This window comes from Bubalus kerabau, chromosome 23 (genome assembly GCF_029407905.1).
Source record: "Bubalus kerabau isolate K-KA32 ecotype Philippines breed swamp buffalo chromosome 23, PCC_UOA_SB_1v2, whole genome shotgun sequence".
In the NCBI taxonomy this organism is placed as follows: domain Eukaryota; kingdom Metazoa; phylum Chordata; class Mammalia; order Artiodactyla; family Bovidae; genus Bubalus; species Bubalus kerabau.
The window spans coordinates 37880771-37898877 of NC_073646.1; the positions used below are offsets into that span (position 1 = coordinate 37880771).

Here is an 18107-nt window from a genome sequence, read left to right on the forward strand (position 1 = left end):
TTATCTGTACCATATGATTTTATTTCATCAGAACTTCATGTATTTGGACAGTAATAAACAACACAGGCAATGGCATCCCACTCCAGTACTGTTGCCTGGAAAATCCCATGGACAGAGGAGCCTGGTAGGCTGCAGTCCATGGGGTCGCTAAGAGTCAGACACGACTGAGCAACTTCACTCACTTTTCACTTGCATGCATTGGAGAAGAAAATGGCAACCCACTCCAGTGTTCTTGCCTGGAGAATCCCATGGACCGAGAAGCCTGGAAGGCTGCAATCCATGGGGTCGCACAGAGTCGGACACGACTGAAGCAACTTAGCAAACAACACAATTTAAGCCAAAAAAAAATGAGTGCTTCTTTGCATTGAACTCCCCCTTCACTGCATTGAACTCTCCCTTCACCATTGCATTGAAATCCCCCTGGAGAAGGGAATGGCAACTCACTTCAGTCTTCTTGCCTGGAAAACCCCATGGACAGAGGAGTCTGGCGGACCCCAATCTGTGGGGTCACAAAGAGTTGGACACAACTGAGCAACTAATACACACACACACACACACCCTTCACTGCAATCTTATATATTGACTTACCCCTACTGCTGCTTTGGAGCAGTCTCTCAGAGCTATCTGAGGTGCTATCTCCCAGGCTGCAATCAGCATTTTGCCCCAAATAAAACTTAACTCGCAACACTTATGTTGTACATCTTTTTAATCGACAGATTTAACACTGGCTCCTTCATGCACTCAAATCTTGAAAGGAGTGTAAGACATAATGCCATATGATACAGATGTTAAGACACATCAGTTTGCAGACTCCAGCAGGAATTGCCCGTTAGAAGGCATGTCCTACCACACACACCCCACAGTGCCTAATGATTCCTCTAGTTATATTTAAGTTCTCCGAAGCTGAGCGCCGAAGAATTGATGCTTTTGAACTGTGGTGTTGGAGAAGACTCTTGAAAGTCCCTTGGACAGCAAGGAGATCCAACAGTCCATCCTAAAGGAAATCAGTCCTGAATATTCATTGGAAGGACTGATGCTGAAGCTGAAACTCCAATACTTTGGCCACCTGATGTGAAGAAGTGACTCACTAGAAAAGACCCTGATGCTGGAAAAGATTGAAGGTGGGAGAAGGGGACAATAGAGGATGAGATGGTTGGATGGCATCACCGATTCAACGGACATGAGTTTGAGTAAGCTCCAGGAGTTGGTGATGAACAGGAAAGCCTGGCGTGATGCAGTCCACAGGTCGCAGAGTCGGACACGACTCAGCGACTGAGCAGAACTGAAATGAAACTCAGGGTGTCCCTCCCTGGACAATGCTAGTCCTGCACTGGTAAATACTTGCTCATTCATTCCCTCATTTTTAGATTTTATGCTATGTATCTCTACTCTAATATGGTGGTTTTGATATTATTATTTACACTAATAACTTTTGGGCACTTACTATATGACCAGTAGCTTTTACATTATCTCATTTAATGTTCATGCTATTATTCACCACATTGTATAGCCAAAACTAGGAAGGCTAGGGAAAATCTCCAAAGTCATAGCTAATAAAGTTCAAACATAGGTAGGCCTAATTCCAAACTCATTGCTTTGACTAGTCTTTTTTACTCAATGGATTAATTCGATTAGGTTAACTGTATCCATTGGCTGGCACTAAACATACTGTCTGGCAACTATATGACTGAATGAATGAAAGGACATACCAGATTAAACTTTGGAATGTGAGAAATTCCAGTTTCTGAGATAACACGCTAGGGGCTTCCTTTGAACTTCTTAAATTCTCAGTTACCCATATGATATGTCCTAGGATGAGGCATTCTCCGAAGAACTCATTACCACCTTGAAAATGCCACACTCATTCTTCTGCGGGACTTCTGACATACTTTTGCCTTAAAACACTCCATGCTCTCCATCTTTCCAGTCTCCATCTACTCTTGCTCAAGCTGAAAACCTAGGACTCAAACTTGATGTTCCCATTGCCCACCCACTTTGCTCCACCGCTGAATATAACCAGAGGTGGTAAACAAACTTTGGTAAGGATATGTACCCATCAGTAAGTTCTAGTTAGCAGAAAAAAGTGCATTTGGGGCACAAAGAAGTGTAAATATAAACCTACTGATGGCAGTGGGGATGTCTTAGCAGGAGATGGGAATTTGGGAGATCTAACCTATGGCCTGACATTGTCAAAACCGTCTGTGGGAGGGGGATGGTTCTACCTAGCTTTCAGAAGATACTGGGGTATTTTCTCCCAGCTTCCTGGAGCTCTGGGAGCATTTAGGATCAGCTGAAAACTGATGGTGAATCAAGTATGTAACAGGGAATGAAGAGCTATCAAAGAAAATATCTCTTCTCCGAGTTCTGAGATATGTCAGACACCAACATCAAGATGACAGAAAGCTTTAGAGTCAAATATCCTTGACTTTGAGCCATTAACTTGCTGTGTGATCCTATAGGTTCTTCAACCTCTCTACACTTCAGTGTCTCTGTTACAGTTTGTTCCTTTAAAGAGCTGTGAAGTTTGTTCAAATATGTGCATATATACATAGATGTGTACACAAGCAGGTGAAGAGACAAAATTAGGTGTCCCAACTACTAGATTTCTTCTCTTCCTTCCCCATCTTCAAGACTAAAAAGACTAAGAACACATATTATATTGGATCAATTAAATATCAGCAAGCTTAAATGGACAAGTTACTTGTCCTCAAGGATTATTTTGATTTCTCATTTTAAAAGAATTTTTTGATTGAAGTATAGTTGATTTACAATGTTATGCTGATCTGGTTTCTCATTTTTTGAAATGTTTTATTGAAAAAACACATTCTACCTAGCTCTACTCAACCCATTTACTTCATGTGCCAACAGCATCCCAGTCAAGTAACCCTTTAAAGTTGTAAACATTCAGACTTTATTCCAGAGTTCTGTGGAGGACCAAGCACTATACCTGCAGGAAGGAGTGAACTACTACTGCTGTGAGTCAGCTTTCTGGAAAGAATTGAGTTGCAGACAGGAAGGTGATTCTAAGATCCCCAAGTACTTTGGGCTGAGGACTTCAGATTTTATTTGAAACAGATTCTCATAGTATCAAACACACCTTTATTCAAGTGGAAGTACAAAAAGCACATTCCTAAGCCAAACGCATAACATGTGATTTTTACATTTCCTGATATTTAGAGATTACTCAACCTGCTGTTTCATAATCACCAGAGGTAACTACTGGTGGTCTCTATTAGTAGGATATACATGTTCATAGATAGGACAGAAAAAAAAACATGCATTTTTTTCCATATGCTTTTACATTTAGATCAATTCATTTAGGTCCCTACCTTGTCCAGATGAGATCCTATGCTTGCTGATGGCTAAAAGGTAAAATACGGCAGTAGAACTACCCTAAAGCTTATTAGGCAGAAGAGGCTTACAAAGTAAGCAATGCATTTTTGTATTACTTGGTGAGGATACCTAGTAAGTATTTTAACAGGTGAACTCAATCGCTGGGACAACTACTAGAGTTTTAAATAACACTTGCTTTATTCACAAAATGTTATGATGCTTATGATGGGAAAATACAATCAAATACTTTGACATCATCTGCAGAATCATGAACTCTTGCTAGGTGTTATGGCAGTGACCCTGATTGTGGAGCCAACGTCTGTGATCAGTTTCATCAATCAAAAAAAAAAAATATATATATATATATATATGAGATATGTAAACAATTCCAAACAGATAATGAAGCAACTGTAACAGTTAAATGTTTACAGGCTTTTCTGCTATTCTTGAAATACTATCTTGAGATACTACACAAAAACCGCAATATCAGATGGAAGGCAGTATTCCTTTATAAAGATCTCTAATCTCTTAACATACGTTCTTTATGTTTTGCCCTATCGAAGGCAGATTTGAGTGTTCTGCTGGCCTTTAATGGACATAAATCATCCTGAACTTAGACATGCAGAATAGACACCAAATATAGCTAGGCTACCACCAGTATTGTCAGCTTCTAATGTCTTTCTCATCTCTCTTAGAAGGCTGTGAATGCTAACACAGCTAAGAACTTGGGCATCACTTGAAAATGTTTAGCTTCTTGCCACAGACTCAGGGGAAACAGAATCCTTCATACTCATGAACAGACAAGAGTATGAAAACCCATTTCTTTTAAAGATATTTTGCTTAGGAAAGAAGACACCCAAAAAGTAAGTAGGGATGGCATACCACTGGCTTAAAGCTTAAAACTAGGAAACCATCATTGAAGGTGCTTAAGAGAATGGAGAAACCAACATGAACCCAAATGCTGTGGCTGGAAAGGAATAGGATCCTCGAAAAAGAGCAGGCCTGAGAGTCTGTTTTGGAGAGAACTCTGGCTGAGAACAGTAGAAAAAGCTAAATGAGAGAAACTTTCCAGAAGTTATTGTTTTAACGTTGGTGTATTAATGTATCAGGGAAGCATTTATTGGACAATAAAAACCAATTTCAGGAAAAATAAAAATGTTTATAGGTCACATTAAAATAAAAATAGCTTGAGTTCCATAAATAAAGTATACATACCTACTTATAACACCTATTAAATAAAAGAATGCCATGAGAAAACAGCACTGCATTCACCAAGTCACTTCTCTGACTAGACTCTTCTGCAGTGAAAGACTGGGACTATGCATTAACTATGTTATACACAAATAATAATTTTCCCTTCAATATTTTGATATTAACTGAAGCCTGAAATATGGTGCTAAATGTTTCCACTTGCATTATATCAGACTCCAGTCTGGTGTGGACATTCTGATGATGAAAAAAGACTTGAACTCCTACTGAAAGACTTGTCACATTTCCTATACCCAAAGGACTTCCCTTGGGTATGGATTCTTTGCTGCTGAATGAGGGCTGGAAATATGGCTGAATCCTCCCACACATACACATTACATTCATAGGTATTCGGCATGAAATGAATTTGATGCTCAACAAGGTAGTTTCTTTGACTGAAGGCTTTTTCACATTCATTACAGCAATGGAATTTTATTCCAGTATCAATTCTCCAATGATACTAAGGTAGGAAAATAGCGTGAAGCATCTATCACATTCAATGTATTTGTAGGTTTTCTCATTGGTATGGGTTTGCAGGTGTCAAGAGTGCAACACTGACAACTTTCCAATGTTTGTCACATTCAGGTTTCCCTCTGGTATGAATGCCTCGATGCTGAAGGAAGGTTGAGCTGGGACTGAAGGCTTTACCACAGTCAGGACACACGTGATGGCTCCCTGGTGTGACATATCATATGTTGAATGAGGCCTGAACTTGATTAAATGTCTCCCCACGTTCATTACATTCATAAGGTTTCTCTTTGGTATGAATTCCTTGATGGTGGACAAGGTGGGCTCTCTGACTGAGGCTCTTTTCCCACGCATCACAATCAAAGGCTTTTTCTCTGGTGAGGACTTCCTGTTGCAGGACAAGATCTGAGCTACGGCTGAAATTATCCTCATAATCATTACACTCATAGGATTTCTCTTTCCTATGAACTTTGTGATGCTGAATAAGGCATGCAGTTTGACTGAAAGCTTTTCCACTTTCACTAGATTCATGCGGTTTCTCTGTGTGAATTCTTTGATGCTGAATAAGATGAGAATTCAACCTGAAGTCTTTTCCACATTCATTACACGTATAGGGCTTTTCTCTGGGACGAATTCCTTGATGTTTAATAAAGGTCAACCCACAGTTACTGTATTCATAGGACTTCTCTTCATCATGGACCTTCTGATGTTCAGCTTGATGTGAGGTGTGACAGAAATCACTGCCACACACAGTACACTTACAAGGCATCTCTCTATGAACTCTCTGATGTTGAGTGAGGTGTACACTACGACTGAAGACCCTTTCACAACTGCTACATTTATAAGATTTTGCTCTAGTGTGAACCCTCTTATGCTGAAGTATGTCTGAGCTCTGATTACAAGATTTGTCAGACGCCTCACAGGATTTATCAGATGCTTCACATTTATAGGGTTTTTCTCTAGTGTGTATTCTTTTATGTCGACTAAGACTTGAACTCTGACTGAAAGATTTTTCACATTCTTTACATTTGTAGGGTTTCTCTCTAGTATGAATTCTCTGATGTCTAGAAAGGGCTGAGCTCTGATGGAAGATTTTCTCACATGCATCACATTTATAAGATTTCTCAGTGGTAGGAATGCTCTCACAGTTACTAAGGTGGGAGAGTTCCATTAAACTGTCCTTATAATCATTACTGTGAAAATCCTGCGTTAGATTTATTTGTTCCTGTTTACCCGCTGAATTCTGGTTGAGGCTCACATCGTACTTATCAATGTCATCAACATTCTGTATTCTAAGAACTCTCTGATCTGTATCAAGAGTAGAGTCCAGACTGAAGCTTTTTTCAAGTTCATTACATTCATTGTTCTTCTCACTGGTGAAGGTTTTCTTACTGATTGTTATTTGCCTAAACTCTCTCTCCAGGAAGAGAAATTTTCTTAGGATTTCCTGAAGCCTTTCTAATCTGTCCTCAGGCTTATACACTTCTCTAGTCTCAGGAACTTGGGCAATATCCTTTTTGAATCTTCCTACTCTCACTTTGTATGAATGTACTTCTTCTGGAATTTTCTGCTTAGGAATCAACAGCTTGTTCTCGTCTCTGGTCTCTCCATCTAATTCAATATATAAATAGAAAATGCAAATATAATCTGTACCCTGTGCTTAGAAAAAGAAAACTTAGAGGAGAAAACTAAATAATCTACAGTCTACCAGGGTAAGAGAAGTTTATTTACTTTGAAACACAGGCACAAAATCTCAACAGCAGATGTACGGGCATGAATAGGAGCGGTGAGGCAGGATCCAAGTGGTTCAGGGTGTGACAGAAACAGAGGGCAGGTTCAGCAGAGTAAGGAGATAACCAATTAAGGTGTTTCAACAGAGATAACAGAGAACTAGTTCAACAGAATTATAGATAAGTAACTTGAATAGGGACCTACTACATCTTATGGATTAGGGACAAAATAACTGGAAAGAGTTCATCAAAAAAAAAGGAGGGGGGGGAGGAAAGAGCTCTTTATTCAGGGATACAGACAGAGCTCTTCACTGACTTCCAAAGCAGCTACAGCTTGGCTCAACAACTAGACTCTACTTTCCAACTAGTTCATCTGATTGATTCTGCCTTACTCACCTGAGCAGTCATCTCTTAAGACTTCTCTATTCTTAGTTTCCAGATCAAAGACTTGTAGATCTTGTTCCAGCTGGGAGATCCCATCAGGCTTGAAAATTGGAAATCCTGCTCACAGAGAAGGAAATGGGATGTGGCATTTTATCCCCAGATACTACATTTTTCTCTTAATTAGTGGTTAATGGAGAGAGAAAGTAAATTCTTAGAAGACATTAGGAAGGCCTGGAGAGTGAGAAAGCCAAAGACCTTCAACACAGAATTCATGTTTGTGCTCTAGAAAGAGGTATGCTAAGGGGCAAGCTAAGGAGCATTTAAACATACTCAGTTAAAAATATTCATTTAAACATACTCAGACCAGGGAATTTGTGCATAAGTGTGTACCTATCTTCACAGAAATTATCATTCTTACTCTTTACCTATTGCTTATAGATCAATCTTTGTATCAGACCCAATCTATAAGTATTAGACCTGGTCAAAATGGAGGGTATCAAAATATGACTCTGCTGGACTAGAGGAAGGTCAATTCTCAGGCACCTGTTGTATGGTGAGCTAAATTGTAGCAACAAAATCAGTGAAGACTGAATAAATACTGCAAGGACCAACTTCAGGAAATAATTCATTTTAGGGCATATGAGGAAACAAGTATAATATGACACATCCTTACCCCTTAGGAGCTATACTCTTGTTGAACAAATGTTTATGGGGTGCCCCCTATATGCAAAGTATGTAGGAAATAAGAGCCCAAGCAGATACAGTCCATCCCCTCAAGGACCTTACACTCTAATTGCAGAGACAGAAACAACTTACTGTAATATTATGTAGTGAGGAAAGTGCAATAAAAGTTCATTTTCACATAAAATGGTCTTTCTCTGGCTTGCCTAATGGACTGCTAAGATCTAATCTCTTTTAAAGCAAAAGCAAGAGACAGTCTGCTTCTGAGGGGAGAACTATTACAGAATCAAAGGGGCAGTTTTTACATGTACTCAGCCCACAAAGCTTCTAGTAGCACACATGCAAGGTCTCACTCAAGCCCCTCATCTCCAAAAGCCTTTCTCTTCACGTACTGAATGTCTACAGAGCGTATTATTTGTTCCTATCCTGTGCTGTGCTTAGTCGTTCAGTTGTGTCCGACCCTTCGAGACTCCACGTACTATAGCCCACCAGGCTCCTCTGTCCATGGGGATTCTCCAGGCAAGAACACTGGAGTGGGTAGCCTATCCCTTCTCCAGGGAACTTCCCGACCCAGGAATTGAGCCGGGGTCTCCTGCATTACAGGCAGATTCTTTACCAGCTGAGCTACCCGGGAAGCCCCCTCCTATCCTGACATATCTCTATATAATGGAGTTTTATAGACGTTTAAAAACTGTTTCTTGGTATTATCATTCCTATTTGATTTATAAACTTTGATAACAGGGACTGTATACATTGTATCGTGCACTTCTTTTTGGCTCATTTACTCAAGAGCTACTCATTGACTGCTAATTTTGTGCCTAAAGTGTCAACAGATAATCAAGAAAACTATGATAAACCAATAGCTGTTCTATGAGATTCCACGTGAGTGTCTATGAGCAGGGAGACCAGAATAGATATAAGAATAGATATAACAAAGGCATTTACTGTGTTTCTGAATTCTCTTGGGCATAAATAGAGCCAATTCTCTTTCTGGACATTTATTAATTTAGTTAAGATCATCCATGTCAAATAGTTTTTTCAAGTTTAAGAAAAAAAAAGGGCATGAAGCAGCAACTACCCTGCTCAAAATTCTGGTAACACAATTTGCAACTTTTAATAGATACTTATTAAGATATTTCTAAAAAAAAAAATATTTCTAAGTATTTGATAATCAAAATTAATTTTCGTTACTTACTCTTTGAAGTGAAAAGTGAAAGCTTTAGTCGCTTAGTTGTGTTTGACTCTTTGCGACCCAATGGACTGTAGCCCGCCAGGGCTCCTCTGTCCATGGAATTCTACAGGCAAGAATACTGGAGTGGGTTGCCATTCCCTTCTCCATGGGATCTTCCTGACCCAGGGATCAAATCCAGGTCTCCTGCATTACAGGCAGATTCTTTACCATGAGAACCACCAGAGAAGCCCCTCTTTACTCTATATCTACACTTAAATCACATACACAGAATAAAAAAGATCATCTTCATGTAGGATTAGGAGTTTGATTTTAGACATGTGTTTAAGGTAATATGCAGGAAGGTATAAAAGAGAATGCCTAGCAGTGAGAGATACAAGACTGCAATTTAGAAAAGAAAACAGGATCCAACATATAGGCTTGAAATTAAAAGTCACTTGTATTATCAAAATATTAAGCTAAGATTCACTAAGCTTTGGTAGGTGCAAAGTGTCATTCCAAGAATCTTATAAACTTTCACTTACTCAATACTCACCACACCTTCATGAGATAGGAATTATTACTGTGCCAATTTTACAAACAGGAAAACTAAGATTCAGAGAGGTTAAGTAACTCACCCAAGGTCATGATAACTAATGAAGCCTGGGCTCAGACACTCTTATTTCAGAAACTGGCCTTTAAATAATCTGCTAGTAAAATAAATAATGATTGTGAATGATATCTATCCCTTCCTCTAAATATGTACAGAAAGAGAACAGAAGACCAACATAGTGACAATGAAGCAAAAGGTGAAAACAGTAAAAAGAACAGAGAACCTGTAATTAGAACAATACATAGAGAGTCAGGATCCAACAGATTTAGAATCATGACTCTTAATTAAAAGGGATATAAGAACATTTAGTGTCAAAGAAATGAAAATCTCTTTATAATAAAAATCCAAACCACTGGGCACAGTCTGAGCAATATTCAATTTGAGAAAATAGCATTATAAGGAAATAACTGAACACTCTCCTGAAATTTGTTTGTATTAAGAAATCTGATCCATAGCTCATTCTCTCTTACTGTCCTTTCCAAAAAAAAAAAAAAAACTTAAGTAACTACCACTAGCCCTGTACTTACATACATAAACTAATTTAATCCTTGGCATAACTCAGAAAGCAGACATTATTTTTCATGTTTTATAGATGAAAAAAATCATTATAATCCGTTTATAAATAATCTCCTCAATCACAGGCAAATGGACCTCACAGTTAATATTCTTTCCAATCTATAAGAGTCACAGAGAGCACTAAAGCAGGTTTTCTTACCACTGGTCTGAATGCTTTTTTCCTAGATTTAAGTCAAAAATCTATGCTTTCAAAATATGCATTTGCTTTAAACTTTTCCTATCTAAAATTACTTATTTATTAAAACATTTTGATTTTTTAAACTGCAACCTTGATAGTTCTAATTTTTAACTTCACCTGATCTTTAAAAACAACATTTAAAATTCACCTCATTGTTTGTTGCCTGTACCAGTGTTGTGCTAAGATTTTAGCCATCTGAAAGCTTCATGCTTCTCTTCCTGATCATTAACACACAAAATCTCTCCTTAGGAATACATTCTTGTGTAAATATCTATTTACGATGGAATGTATCCTTTAACAATTTTACTTTTTCTTGATTCCATGCCCTTTCTGCTCCCAAACTGTGCTCACGCTTGTCTGTCCAATTTATTGTGCCTATTTTAAATTATCATCAGAATACTGAGCCATAAAAATATACAAAACACCACATGTGGTTGAACTGACTGTCCTAAAGTATAAAACAGTGAAAAAGCATGGGCTTCAGAGTCAGATCTGAGCCCCTAACCTAGCTTTCACCCTGAGTGGATCACTTAACTTCTCTTAGCCTCAACCACCTCAGGTAAAAAACAGAATAACATCTGCTGAAAGAGTTACAGTATGGATTAAGTGAGATTAAGTACCTAGTATCAATGAATAGCTGTGGCAGTGAGAAACATTCTACACAAAATCATTTCTCTCCTCATGACATTGACTTCAAAAAGAAAGGGCTATGTGCCAAACATTCCTGATTTACCAACTCCCTCATCACCCAGCAGTTCTGTTAAGCAGGTTTCTAATGCTGTCGTCTAAAAGGGCATCTGCCACACTGCCCCATGTGAAATACAATCCATGTCTTTTTCCTGATCTTAATCTCCAGCACTAAGTCACAGATAATTTCCCTTTGGGCATGACCCCCAAGCCAGTATTTCACTCACTGTCAATTGTATATGCTTCTTTTTAAGATTAAGTAATGAAAATTTTTGCCTAGTATTTTATTACTGTGTTCCTACTCTGTATATTTACTACTATGTAGTGGAAGCACTTAACCAAAAGACCAAGGCTCTGATACCTGTGACAACTACAGCTCAGAGGCACTGTCATGGGAAAAAGATATGAACTGGAACCCACAGCTGCGAAGTCAGAGGCTGAGTTACAAAGTGCTTATTTTACAATGCCAAACATTAAGCTAACTACAGGTGGAGTTTGCTGAACCCCCAAATATGAAAATGACTTCCCAAAGACTGTCAAAAATAGACAGTCAAAAAAAAGACAGCCTCAAGGAGAGGCTGAGCACTTGGTCAAAGAGCAAGCTGAGTAGTAGGGTTTCTTGTATGTAATTGTGCCCAGCATGTGCGAGTGTACAAACGTGTCCTGTGCATGTGCAGAGATGACAGAGGAAACGGGATCAAATTCAGCCTAATAGTAAGCTGTGTTATCAGGCTGAATGAAGTACTAAGAAGATGCTTTACTTCAAAAAGTAGACCGGTAAACTGTTGGAAATTATGTAATTATTAGGTAAAATTAACAGTAATTTACAATTACATATCACTTTGTAATTTACAAGTTGTTAAATATACATTGGATTTAATAGCCTGAAATAACCTGAATTCTTTTGCCCTCCCATTTCCCCTCCATCAAAGAGCCTTTAAGGAACACTTGATCTGGGAGGATTATATAAATGCATCAATCTATACAATACTGTAAAGAATAAAGGAGACAAAGACAGAACCCTGGAGGGGGTCACAGGGATTTAAAGGAAGGAAAAGACTAGAATGTTAAACATGAGGAAGGCCCAGGGGTCTCAGGAGATTCAGGCAACAGATGGGGCAGTTTGTGTTCACTATGGAAAAGGAGGGGCACACAGCATGTGTTCCACAGTCTAAAATAACATGGAAAGGTCATAACTGAAGAGCTGGAGTCGAACTCTGTGGTTTCTGAGAACACAAGTCGATGACCACCAACCATGGCTTCTGAATGAACTCAAAATTCAAGGTTCAAAATTCTGGTTGCAACGGAGGGCATCCTTGGCCCTTGGAAATTTATCAAAGGTGATTTGAGGAGCTGCAATTTTACACAGTGGTAGCCTCCTGGGAAACATCTACTCCATCAATCAAGTGTAAGATCTCACAATCGTGGAAAAGGAGTTTCCGAGCGGGGACGAGCACTATCGATGGGAAGCCGACACCTGGGCCATCTCCTGGAGATTCCTGCTGAAAGGATGGCAAGTGTTTCTCCAGAGAAAGCACTTGCCTGGGTATGACTCAGGGCCGGGCAGGAATTCACACTATGAATCCGGGTGGTGGGAAGGCGGAGAAGTATGCCTACAAAGATCAAAGAGCCAGGAATGGAAAACACACTACAAACCTTCCCAGCGGGCAGGCTGCCTCCCCACAGACAAGAATTAATCAAGGAGACAAAACACCACCCTGGATGCCACCAGCATAGGCAAAGCAAAAAAGAAAAAAAAAGAGAAAGAAAAGAAAAAGTGTGATTAAGTACTTACATAACAAAGAAAAGAGTAGCAGAGACAGGCCAAAAAAGAAAGAGGAAAAGGAGCAATGTTCACACCAAGGCGGGTGCTGGCAGCTCCCCCTGATGCTTCTCTAGAGCACTACAAGTTGCCTCATCTCAGCTGCCAACTGCACCATCCAAATGACAAAGGAGAGACTTGGTCTAAGTGTGAGACCGCTACTGCCCGGGTGAAGCAGGATTACTGTCTGGATGACTCACTGAAATGTACTGGCAGTAAGTCATGCCTTGAGATCAAGCCTCTGAAATTCTGCCTGCTTGCAGATGAATTTAGGGGTCTTAAGAGGTAAGGGATTACTCAACTAAGATTTTAGCCTATGTCAAAAAAAAAAAAAGGCATTTCTTCTTCCAAGAAAAATGGGAAACTCTCAGATACAGGGGCACTGAATTACCAGGAAGAAAAGTGTCTGATTGTGGGTTGGGAGGCCCTAGAGTCCCTCTCATAAAAAAGGGAAAGATAGGGAAATTGAGAACTCGCAAAGCACCAGCAAGTTTCCCTTTAGTAACAAGGAACAGATGCCCCACAAAAGCAGCAAACATTAACTGAGGATAAGGAGTAGAATGTCTCCTCTTGACATCCCCAAAGGAAACCCACTCCCAGAGGAGATGACCTTAAAGATGAGGTCTCAAGAGGTTCTAAGACCTGGAATTTGAACCCCACTCAGAGACCTCATACCTACTCAAAAACAAGGAAGTAAAGAAACCCTAATAGGTAAACTGAATAATAGGAAAGGCAATCCTTACCCAGTGAGACCAGGTTCCCATAATTCTCTAACATCACTTCTCTGTAGAGAGCCCTCTGAACAGGGTCCAGGCATCCCCATTCCTCTCGAGTAAGGTGCACAGCCACATCCTCGAATGTCACAAATTCCTGAAATAACACAGCCTGGCTGCTCTGGCGAAGGCGGCCACCACAGCATCACGGCCAGAGAACAAAGATGACACAGAGGGTCTGCAGTGTGCATTTACGTTGGAAAGGAGGGAGAACAGAGGAGCATCTTGGGAATAGGTTCCACAACCTTTTAACATCTAATAAGCACCCATGATAGCACCAAGGATAAAGGAACAGTGTTTACTGGTGGTATTGGGGAGATGGAAAGGTGTTTCTGTGAAGTCCGGGTCTCTGAGGAAGACAGGCACCCAAGCCGGGATCTGCTATTAAAAAAAGATCTCCAGGCAAGGCTTATGGATGGGATGAGGAAAAGGGCCACGCTCAATCAGCAGCAATAGTCCCTGAGGAAAAGCAGAGGGTTCCTCAGCTCACCTGGTACCTGGCTGTCAGGAGCGCAGCTGCCTGGTCTCCTGGGCTTCCCTCGTGGGGAAGAGAAGACACCTGGGGAACAGGTGCAGCTGAGGGAGGAGAAAGGAGCCAAGAGTGAGAGCAGCCCTTCCCAGGGTGCCCTCACAAAAGAGAGTCAGTGGGACCCTTCTTCACATCGACATTACAGCAAAACCAATGAATGTTTATCAGATATTGAGTTTGTCCTGCACCATCTCAACACCTGCATGCCCTCCTTCCACGTGTTTAGACCCATGATTCAGGATTTTATTATGAAATCTCATATTGCACTATACCCCATTGTCATGACATGAATGTCATGTCAAAAAAGTGAGCACCGTTACCTGTTTTGCAGATGGGCAAAGCCAAGCATAAAGGTTTGCAGTGACTCATCCAAGGCCATGGTTATTTAGTAGACTTCTGACCCTCTCCCAGACACTGCTCTGTAAACTTTTGAGAATGAGCACCGTCTCTGCAACCAGTGTGTAAAGCCCGCAAGAATAAGGAATGGTCATCTGTTTCCTCATAATCCTTTCTACACTAGCATAATGCCCCACAGCACTTAAAAGACCATGGCATTCGGTTGGTGTTTATGACACACAGGTTATTTCAGGCACTGCAGTTGGCCACAAGTAAATCTCAGACAAACTTCATACAAAACAAAGGGAGTACAAGACAGATCAACCTATCTCTATAACACATAAAAATGTTATTTTACAGTCTGTATGTGATATGTATACATTGCTCCAAGCCCTGGGCTCAACCAAGGAATTAAATGGTTGCTTTCTTGATCAAAATTAGAGCAGTCAAAAACACTGCAGTTGCAACATAATGGCAGCTGGTAAAGCCCAAAAGATCAAGGAGGGAAGAAACTAAGTTAAAGAAACAGAGGGTAGGGACAGGTCCTAAATCTAAGAGGAAGTGAAAGCGAGGCAAGGACTGTGAGGGGTGGCAAAAGCAGCATTTCTTCTAACTTATGTGGTAACTGGCATGAAGTGAAAATTACATGAAAGAAAAAAGCCTGAATAGAGTGAGTGAGTGAAGACCACTCTGCCTATTAAAGGACAGGCTGACCTCCACAGAGGGGTCCCAATCAGGACTGAATTGAGCCACATCTGTCCCTCCCTTCCAGACCTCCCTCTAGGGGCCATCCTCTCATTGAAGCCCCTGGCCTCTCTCATCCCAGGCCCAGGAGCCCCTCTACACTCCCATTCTCCTGGATGGAAGTGTTCTCTCTGCCTTACCCCCAGTGAGTCCCTGTTCCATGTCGGTGTCCTGCACGAATTGAGGCTCTGGGGACAGACCCTCAGAGTGGGTCTCCAAGGACTGAAACTGGACCACTGGAGATTCTGCTGCTTCCTGGGCTGATATCTCCTCCATCCCTGTTCTGGAGGACAATGATCATCACTGCAGAGTGAGATGAGGAGAAATTATTGTAACAAGTTAAAATAGCCCATCATTTGACACCCTCATGACTTAACAAAGTATCTTACACACTGCAGACACAGTGAAAATAGTTAATAACAATTAACCACCTAAATATAGAGCAGAAAGAAAAATGGACATCACTCACTTTCAGATAGTTAAGAACCATGCCATATGGTCCAGGTTTGCAGGTTTATTTGAACTCCACTAATTCTGAACTTGTGGAATTTTTTAAAATAAAGACAAGACAATTTAATAGAGTAGAGATATCTGTTGAAATTCAAAATACCTGAAATTTGCAAACTTCTTTCAAGGATCAAGTGTGTACCCAGAGAAATACATTAATTCTTGAGAAATACATTATTACTCGTTATTTTTTAAAGCAAGACCCTGAGGAATTACTTGGTAAACATTCTGTCAGCCCATTCTGAATTACTGAGTGACCCTAAGTGAATGAGTGAGTGAAAGTACTTAGTCGAGTCCGACTTTTTCTGACCCCATGAACTACAGTCCATGGGATTCTCCACTCCAGAATACTGGAGTGGGTAGCCTTTCCCTTCTCCAGGGGATCTTCCCAACCCAGGGATTGTACCCAGGTCTCCCGCATTGCAGGCGGATTCTTTACCAGCTGAGCCACAAGGGAAGCCGTGACTGATGACTAAATTCCACTTCGGGGGTCAGACCCTTCGATAACTCAGACTAGGTGGGCAGGCCTCTTCCCATGACCCTGACAGGAACAGGGAAGGGCTGCGACTCAAACAGGTCGGACTGGTTGTCCTTCACACCCAAGGACGCGGCAGGGCCCCGTCCCCCTTCCACACCCTCAGAAAGGGCCCTCACGCCCTGCCCTCAGAAGGCCTCGCCCGGCGCTACCGTCCTCCCACTTCTCTGCTCTGTCAAGGAACGGTCCCAAAAGGGCGAAGCGGGCCCCGGAAACCCATCTCACAGCAGGCCACGGTCACTGGGTCCTGATGGCCGGGCCCTCCGTCCGCCGGGCGTCGGGGCGAACCCTGACTGAAGAGAAACTGGTTGTCGCACCCCGGCCCTGCGCGCTTCTGGAGACGGGAACCGCCGTCAGCCGGAGCCAGGAGACTCCTGCTCCGCCCAGAAGGCTAAACAAGGCTCCGACCCAACGCGACCTCAGGACGGCTTCCGGGGACTCACCAGGGTGGAGGGAAGGGCCGGGCAGCTATCGCGTCGCGGACACCCGTGCTCTCGAAGCCGGCCCAGGGTTTGGCGGGGGGACGCGGGGGCGGGGGAGGGTCGCTCTAGACTGCTCGGAGGCTGCGCTTCTCGCTGGCACTTCCGGAGGCGGAGTCCGCCAGCGAGGACAGGGAGGGCCCCGGATGAGGGCCCCGGATGAGGGCCCCGGATGAGGGCCCCGGATGAGGGCCCCGGATGAGGGCCCCGGATGAGGGCCCCAGGAAACCGAGGCTAGTTTCCGAGGCTTTTACATGTCCTGCTGCCGGTCTCACCCTCCTGCTGACCCTGACTGGCCACTCTAGCCAGTACACGATAGTGACCGCAGCCGACCCGGATTTGGGAAGGCGCCCCCGCTGGCCCATCCCTGGCTCCAGCCAACCCTCAAGACTCATCGCAGGGCGGTGGCCCTTGCACTTGGGGGTGGGTGGGTATGAGGAATGAGGACGAATGGCCCACGTAGTGGTCCGACTTCCATGAATCAGCCGGTAGGGAGCTAGCAAGGGTACAAACCATGCTGATTAAAGCCAGTGTTGAAGGCGCCTTGGTGATATGAGGACCTCAGAAAATCCTAGGATTGAAACATAACACGGTTCTTGGGGGGAGGTAGGGGCACTAAGCAAGCTGGAGTGGGAGAGAGAGACTGGGAAAGTGTTGTGTTCCTGATGGAAAGGGCTGTGCAGAAGCAAGGATGGATAGAGCAGCAGCATGTGAACAGGCAGTCCCAGGGCTGGCACAAAAGCCCCTGGGGCATTGTAATCTCCTGGATCCTTAGGGAATGTGATGTCCTGTAGTTGAGCTAGGTCCACCAGGAACTGGCAAGTTTCCTAGAGAATATAAACAGAGATTTGAAAGGGACTTTAGATACTTTTCCTTTGTTTAGGCTCACAAATCAGGTATTACCCTTTAATGATGTTTGGCATTTCCAATGAAAAATAAGAAAAATCAAGTGTGACAGTCTCCGTGCTTTTTCAAACTACATGAGCCTCTGGAATACTCTCATATGCCTTCCCTTTCTTCCTTGAGTATCTCAGGGATCTAAAACAACTTCTTTCTATGACATAGTCTTTCTAGCCTACAGTATTTGTCACAATGGAGTCAGCATCATAGATAGGAAATTCATTGTTTTTTAAAAAATAAAGCACTGCTTAGTCAATTGCTTGTTGGACAGCTCCAGTTGAAAACTTTTTGTGTGTTGAACAAAACTATACCTCCTGTTGATGTCTGTTGTTCCTATTGAGATGTCTGAGACACATTACTTCCTGCTTGTCATTAACAACTTAGTAAGAACTAGGTCGTTTGCCCAATGGGTAACA

At 42.0% G+C, this 18107-nt stretch overlaps 1 protein-coding gene across 6 annotated transcripts; it reads right to left on the minus strand.

Moving 5' to 3' along the window:
- Positions 1 to 3021: 3021 nt before the first annotated feature.
- ZNF655 (zinc finger protein 655) lies at positions 3022 to 17453 on the minus strand. Of its 6 annotated transcripts, none has more exons than XM_055561978.1 (6): positions 16756 to 17431; positions 15411 to 15573; positions 14152 to 14237; positions 13632 to 13758; positions 7176 to 7280; positions 3022 to 6660 (listed from the first exon to the last, which is right to left on the minus strand). In XM_055561978.1, the coding sequence occupies exons 2-6, from the start codon at positions 15544 to 15546 to the stop codon at positions 5270 to 5272; spliced, it is 1845 nt and encodes a 614-aa protein (XP_055417953.1). In that variant the 5' UTR covers positions 15547 to 15573; positions 16756 to 17431; the 3' UTR covers positions 3022 to 5269. The 6 variants fall into 6 exon arrangements, with proteins under 6 accessions (XP_055417953.1, XP_055417954.1, XP_055417955.1 ...); XM_055561979.1 differs by lacking the exon at positions 16756 to 17431 and adding an exon at positions 16538 to 16747; XM_055561982.1 differs by lacking the exons at positions 3022 to 6660; positions 7176 to 7280 and adding an exon at positions 11848 to 12679 and having other exon boundaries at positions 16756 to 17438.
- Positions 17454 to 18107: the final 654 nt, after the last annotated feature.

What these genes read in the sequence shown, in the direction of transcription:
- ZNF655 (XM_055561978.1), bottom strand. Translation starts at nt 15,546, where the DNA reads ATGGAGGAGATATCAGCCCAGGAAGCAGCAGAATCTCCAGTGGTCCAG. An exon ending in TCCTGACAGCCAGGTACCAG is followed by an intron (nt 13,759 to 14,151) that starts GTGAGCTGAGGA and finishes GTGTTATTTCAG; the next exon opens with GAATTTGTGACATTCGAGGA. An exon ending in TGGGAACCTGGTCTCACTGG is followed by an intron (nt 7,281 to 13,631) that starts GTAAGGATTGCC and finishes CTCTGTGAGCAG; the next exon opens with GATTTCCAATTTTCAAGCCT.